The 7084-nt window shown below is 49.6% G+C and overlaps 1 protein-coding gene across 1 annotated transcript; it reads right to left on the bottom strand.

Moving 5' to 3' along the window:
• Positions 1-99: 99 nt before the first annotated feature.
• MIEN1 (migration and invasion enhancer 1) lies at positions 100-1456 on the bottom strand. The gene is made up of 4 exons (XM_007177563.3): positions 1332-1456; positions 1131-1228; positions 637-713; positions 100-549 (listed from the first exon to the last, which is right to left on the bottom strand). The coding sequence occupies exons 1-4, from the start codon at positions 1418-1420 to the stop codon at positions 466-468; spliced, it is 348 nt and encodes a 115-aa protein (XP_007177625.1). The 5' UTR covers positions 1421-1456; the 3' UTR covers positions 100-465.
• Between the last annotated feature and the right edge of the window lie 5628 nt (positions 1457-7084).

Raw genomic sequence — 7084 nt, 5'->3', positions numbered from 1 at the left:
CGATCACGTTGGTGGTATAAAGGTTGGGCTGGCCTCTGTCTCCCTCTCCTCCCTTCCCACAGTCCCAAACTGGACATAAAAACACACACTAGTGGGCACTGGTGTTTGCAGTGCCACTTTATTGCCAATAGCTGACATTGCCTGGGGTTAGTGGAAAATAAATTAGAACTATGGTAGCATCTGACACGTATGGCTAAGCTGGAGAGGGGAGCAGGTTTTTGTGGGCACTGATCCTGGGAAAGGGGTATAAGGTGGCTGTAGAAATGTCCATGGAGAGGGTCTTCTCTTTCACCCCTAAGACCGCAGAACCCTCCTGGTACCCAAAGGGGCAAAGTGGAGGCCAGGGTCTCTTAGCTACAGGGAGCTAAGTGCGGTGAAAGAGGCAGTAGGGAGCCCTCAGCAGAACCAAAGGGGCGACCAAGGCTTGGATCCCAGAAGAGAGCAGGAACCCAGAATCACGTGTAGTCACAGGATGACGCAGGGAGGGCGGCTATTGGTGATCTTTTCTAGGGGTTCTCCGTTACTGGCTCTTCGGATGGCCTCAATGAGCTAGAGGGCAGAGATGTGGAATGGGATGATGCGTTCATTGTAGGGGCAGGGTGAACCAGGGGTCTTCCCAGCATTGCAAGTACTCACATCTTTCTCATAAGGAAAGCCTCCATTCTCCAGCTTGGAGAACACCAGCTGTCCATTGATTTCGATCTCAAAGGCCCCTGGTATTAAACAAACGGATGAATGAACTGTATGCTGAGAACAGGCAAAAGTCAGGGGAGGCCCTCCACACTCCTTAGACTTAACACAGGCTCCTCCTTCATGTCCTTCACGGGCCCCATCCGCTTCCTAACCCTGGGTCAAGCCAAAGGAACATAGGGAGGCATCACCTGTGTGTCCTTCCTTTGAACTTGGCTTCGTAACTCAATGGAGGGTTCCCTCCCCTCCAACCCTACACTTCAGTCTCACCCGTTTTTCCCAACAGGCTTCATCTGTAACCCCCCCTCACTCAAGTTACATGGATATTTTACTATGTGCCAGACACTGCTGGACACTATATAAAACAGCCAATGCCAGAGCTAGAAAGTGGTAGAGCTGGGATTTAGAACACTGACTCAGCAGGTGTTCTGAGGCCTCACCTGTGCCCCCCAGGCGCGACTCGATCTCGATGCCAGGATACTGCTCCTTCACGGCACTCGCCAGCTCCAGGTAGGTCGCCTCGAAGCCGCAGGGTTCACTAGGGAGAAGATACCTGAGGTCCGCTTGGGTTTCGGGGACGGTACCTCCGGTGGACCCACCCTCCTCCGGCCCGGATTCCCCCACTGGCCGGAGCCCCTCACCAGTACTCAACCACGATGCGGACCCCACTGCCCGGTTCGACCTCCCCGGGAGGGGGCGCTACGGACGCCGGCCCTGTCTCCCCGCTCATTACTGCCGGCTCCCCACAGCAGCTGCTTCCGGGTGTGACGCGACGCCGCAGGCACGTGACGGGGCGGGGCCGCGCGTTACATCCGGGCGCCCCCTTCAGGCGGCTGCTGCTGCTTTGTTTTGACACTGTTACCAGCTGGAGAGCTGGGCTGGGAGGATGGGTCCAGACCAACTTTCCTGGCCTGCGTTCCCAGCGCCCGACTTGCCCCGCACCTAGTGTCCGCTGGACTGCACGGTCTTATTTAATCTAATGACATGTCTTAGACTGCAAAGCGCTTTCCAGTTTAAAAAAGGAAGAGAAAGTGGGGCAAGCGGACCCAGGGCCTGGGGTTGGGTGATGGTATGGAGTAGTTGCCATTTCTCACTAGCTGATAGCATTTTATTTTATTTTATTTTTAATTAATTAATTAATTATTTTGGCTGCGTTGCGTCTTCGTTGCTGCGCGCGGGCTTTCTCTAGTTGTGGTGAGCGGGGGCTACTCTTTGTTGGGGTACGTGGGCTTCTCATTGCGGTGGCTTCTCCTGTTGTGGAGCACGGGCTCTAGGTGCATGGGCTTCAGTAGTTGTGGTGTGCAGGCTCAGTAGCTGTGGCACACGGGCTTAGTTGCTCCGCGGCATGTGGGATCTTCCCTGACCAGGGCTCGAACCCGTGTCTCCTGCATTGGCAGGCGGATTCTTAACCACCAGGGAAGTCCACATGTCTCTTTTTTTTTTTTTTTTTTTTAATTTTATTTATTTATTTATTTTTGCTGTGTTGGGTCTTCGTTTCTGTGCGAGGGCTTTCTCTAGTTGTGGCAAGCGGGGGCCTCTCTTCATCGCGGTGCGTGGGCCTCTCACTATCGCGGCCTCTCTTGCTGTGGAGCACAGGCTCCAGACGCACAGGCTCAGTAATTGTGGCTCACGGGCCTAGCTGCTCCGTGGCATGTGGGATCTTCCCAGACCAGGGCTCGAACTCGTGTCCCCTGCATTGGCAGGCAGATTCTCAACCGCTGCGCCACCAGGGAAGCCCCACATGTCTCTTTTTGAATTATGGTTTTCTCAGGGTATATGCCCAGTAGTGGCATTGCTGGGTCATATGGTAGTTCTATTTTTAGTTTTTTAAGGAACCTCCATACTGTTTTCCATAGTGGCTGTATTAATTTACATTCCCACCAACAGTGCAAGAGGGTTCCCCTTTCTCCACACCCTCTCCAGCATTTATTGTTTGTAGATTTTTTGATGATGGCCATTCTGACAGGTGTGAGGGGATACCTCATTGTGGTTTTGATTTGCATTTCTCTAATGATTAGTGATATTGAGCATCCTTTCATGTGTTTGTTGGCAATCTGTATATCTTCTTTGGAGAAATGTCTATTTAGGTCTTCTGCCCATTTTTTAATTGGGTTGTTTGTTTTTTTGATATTGAGCTGCATGAGCTCCTTGTATATTTTGGAGATTAATCCTTTGTCAGTTGCTTCGTTTGCAAATATTTCCTCCCATTCTGAGGGTTGTCTTTTTGTCTTGTTTATGGTTTCCTTTGCTGTGCAAAAGCTTTTAAGTTTCATTAGGTCCCATTTGTTTATTTTTGTTTTTATTTCCGTTTCTCTAGGAGGTGGGTCAAAAAGGATCTTGCTGTGATTTATGTCATAGAGTGTTCTGCCTATGTTTTCCTCTAAGAGTTTGATAGTGTCTGGCCTTACATTTAGGTTTTTAATCCATTTTGAGTTTATTTTTGTGTACGGTGTTAGGAAGTGTTCTAATTTCATTCTTTTAACTCTTCATTGCCGTGCGCGGACTTCTCAGTGCGTTGGCTTCTCTTTTTGTGGAGCATGAGCTCTAGGCGTGCAGGCTTCAGTAGTTGTGGCTCGCGGGCTCTAGAGCGCAGGCTCAGTAGTTGTGGTGCACTGGCTTAGTTGCTCTGCGGCATGTGGGATCTTCCCGGACCAGGGCTCAAACCCGTGTCCCCTGCATTGGCAGGCAGATTCTTAACCACTGCACCACCAGGGAAGTCCCTTTTTGTTCATTTTTAATAGGATTGTTTGTCTCTTTAGTGTTGATTTTTAAGAGTTCTTTATATACAGTTGGCCCTTGAACAACACAGGTTTGAACTGCATGGGTCCACTTATATGTGGATTTGATCCAAGGTTGATTGAATCTGTAGATGGAAACGGGATAGGGAGGGCTGGCTGTAAAGTTATACTCAGATTTTCAACTGCTCAGGGATCATCGGTGCCCCTAACCCCTGTATTGTTCAGGGGTCAACTCTATTCTGGATACAAAGTCCCTAATCAAACATACGACTTGCAATTATTTTCCTCCAGTCTTCCACAAGTTTTTTTTATTTTTATTTTTTTATTTTTTATTTTTTTAACCACAAGTTTTTTTTTTTTTAATTTTCTTAATGGTGTCTTTTGAAGTGCACAATTTTAAAATTTTGGTAAAGTATAATTTATCAATTTTTTCTTTTGTCATTTGTGCTTTTGCTGTTGCATCTGAGATCTCTGCCTAACCCTAGGTAGGAAGATTTTCCCGCATAATTTCTTCTAGAAGTTTTATAGTTTTAGCTCTTACATTTAGGTCTATGGCCTATTTTGAGTTAACATTTGTACATCATATAAAGGAAGGATCTAAATACATCTTTTGGCATGTGGATATTCAGTTGTCCCAGAACCATTTATCAAAAAGACTATCCTTTTCCCCATTGAATTGTCTTGGCACCTTTGTCAAAAATCAATTGACCAGGGACTTCCCTGGTGGTCCCATGGTTAAGAATCCGCCTTCCAAACCAGGGGACTTGGGTTCGATCCCTGGTCGGGGAACTAAGATCCCACATGCTGCAGGGTAACTGAGCCTGCACACCACAACTAGAGAGAAGCCCGTGCTCCGCAAGGAAGAGCATGCGTGCCGCAACTAAGACCCAACACAGCCAAAAATAAATAAATAAATAAATAAATAAATAAGTAAGTAAATAAAGAGTTGATATTAAGAAAAAAAAAATCAATTGACCAGAAATGTAAGGGGTTTTACTTGGACTCTTGATTCTGTTCTACTGATCTATAAATCTATTCTTTTTTGTTGTTGTTTCTTTGTTTATTTAAGAAATTCAGGTATCGGGGCTTCCCTGGTGGCGCAGTGGTTGAGAGTCTGCCTGCCAATGCAGGGGACACGGGTTCGAGCCCTGGTCTGGGAAGATCCCACATGCTGCGGAGCAACTGGGCCCGTGAGCCACAATTACTGAGCCTGCACATCTGGAGCCTGTGCTCCGCAACAAGAGAGGCCGCGATAGTGAGAGGCCCGCGCACCGCGATGAAGAGTGGCCCCCGCTTGCCGCAACTGGAGAAAGCCCTCGCACAGAAACGAAGACCCAACACAGCCATAAATAAATAAAAAGTAAATAATAAATTGACATATCTTTAAAAAAATAAAAAGAAATTCAGGTATCATTTATACACAGTAACACACATCCTCTTGAGTGTACAGTGCTGTGAGTCCTGTTGTACATCCGCCACCATGACTGAGATACACACATCTCCATTACCTCCTCATAAGCTCCTCTGCTGTCAACCCCTCTCCCTCCTCCCCAACTCCAGACCTGCTTTCTGTCCTTAGCATTCTGCCCCCTCCAGAAAGTCATATAAATGGAATCCTATAGCCCTCAGCCCTCCGAGTCTGGCTTCCCTCTCCAACCTATCCTTCAACATCCAGAGTGATTTTTCCAAAATATAAATCTGCCTGCTCCTCTGTGCCTCTACTTCAGCCCAGATGGACCCTGCAGGGTCTGGCCTCTGCCCATAGTTCCTGCTGGTCTGGACAGACAGGATGGATGGCTCTTAAACCCGGTTTACAGAGCAACCACCCGAGGGCTTGTCAGTACCACACATTCCTGGGTCTTGGCCTCAGAGACCGAGATTCAGTAGTTGGGGAGGGGCCCAGGGATCTGTTTTTTTATACAAGCCTAGGGAGATTTGGAGGCCGTGGTCACAGGCCACGCTTTGAGAAACAGAGATGAGTACAAAGTCTTTCCCCACACTTTCCACACCTGCTCAGCTGCACCTGTGTGGCCTCCTCTCCTTCCTTCTCCACTCCACTCTGCCTCCGCATGCTCTGTCCCGTTTAGTCAAGGGCTTTGGCACTTGTTCCATCATCATGAAAGGTGCACCCCCCCACCCCCGCCACTTCCCATCCACCAATCCAAATCTCCACTCTGCCCCAGACAACTTCCCCTCTGCTCAATTGTCACTTCTACAGAGAAGTCTTCCCTAACTCCCTGGGTAAGCCATTCTCCCAGCATAGTTGTCTCCTGTCATTTCTTTCTTTCTTTTTTTTAAGTTAATTAATTAATTTATTTTTGGCTGCGTTGGGTCTTCGTTGGTGCACACCGGCTTTCTCTAGTTGCAGCGAGCGGGGGCTACTCTTTGTTGCTATGCGTGGCCTTCTCATTGCGGTGGTTTCTCTTGTTGCGGAGCACGGGCTCTATGCGCACGGGCTTCAGTAGTTGTGGCTCGTGGGCTCTAGAGCACAGGCTCAGTAGTTGTGGCACGCAGGCTCAGTAGTTGTGGCACGCAGGCTCAGTAGTTGTGGCTTGTGGGCTCTAGAGCGCGGACTCAGTAGTTGTGGCTCACGGGCTCTAGAGTGCAGGCTCAGTAGTTGTGGCGCACGGGCTTAGTTGCTCCGCGGCATGTGGGATCTTCCCGGACCAGGGCTCGAACCCGTGTCTCCTGCATTGGAAGGCGGATTCTTAACGACTGCGCCACCAGGGAAGCCCTCTCCTGTCATTTCTTATTATTTGTGTGATTCTTTGATTAACACCAGTCTCCCTGATTGGGCTGCATGAAGATAAGGGTGGCGTCTGTTTTGTTGCTCACTGTATCCCCAGTGCCAAGCATGGGGTTGGCATATACTAGGTACTTAACAAATATTAGTTGAGTGGATGAAGGAATGATTGAGTGGGTTGTCTACTGTGTTTTACACAAGCTGTCCAGTGGCCCGGGTGACCATGCCCCCTCCCCCACATCTTTGCTTAGTCCACTCCTACTGGTTTTTCCAAGGAAAACCCAGTTTGGAGAAAGTTGAGCCTGGAGCCACTCCTTCTTGGTCCCCCAGGGCAGACCTCTTATCACCCCTATGAATTGTTGGTTAACCCACTGTCACCCACTTGGGCTGGGAGGCGGCTGCTGCCTTTGATCTCAGCCTTCCAGGCCCTCTCTCCACCCTTGTGTTTGCCTAGTGCTGAAGGAGAGCGCTAAGGGAGTCCCCTGGCACCTGGCCAGAGCTTTCCCCAAATCACTCCTCCCGCTATGAGACCTTGCCTAACCCCTTCGATTTTAGAAGGGGACACTGAGACCCTGGACTTTGCTTAGAAGGGAAGATACATGCTGGGCGCCTCTGAGGGGCCAGGGTGCAGCCTGGGTGGCCAGACTGTGGCTGGAGGTCAAGGGGCAGGCCATGTTGCTGGACTCCCTCTGGCTGGCTTCCCTCTTCCGCAGAGTGCCCTTTGCTCCAGGGGGTAGGACCCTGAGCAGCAGACAGGCCCCCTAAATTGGCCAATGAACAGACCAGGTTTGGGGAGGGGAATGGGGAAGAGTGGGCAGGGACATTTCCCCTGACTTTCCAGGCCCCAGCCCCTCCCTCCCAGGTCATGAGGATTCTAGATCTTCGCTCTCAAGGCTGTTCAGTTCGACTGTCT

Source organism: Balaenoptera acutorostrata, chromosome 20 (assembly GCF_949987535.1).
Source record: "Balaenoptera acutorostrata chromosome 20, mBalAcu1.1, whole genome shotgun sequence".
NCBI classification, from domain to species: Eukaryota; Metazoa; Chordata; class Mammalia; order Artiodactyla; family Balaenopteridae; genus Balaenoptera; species Balaenoptera acutorostrata.
This window is presented reverse-complemented; position numbering and strand designations above follow the sequence as displayed.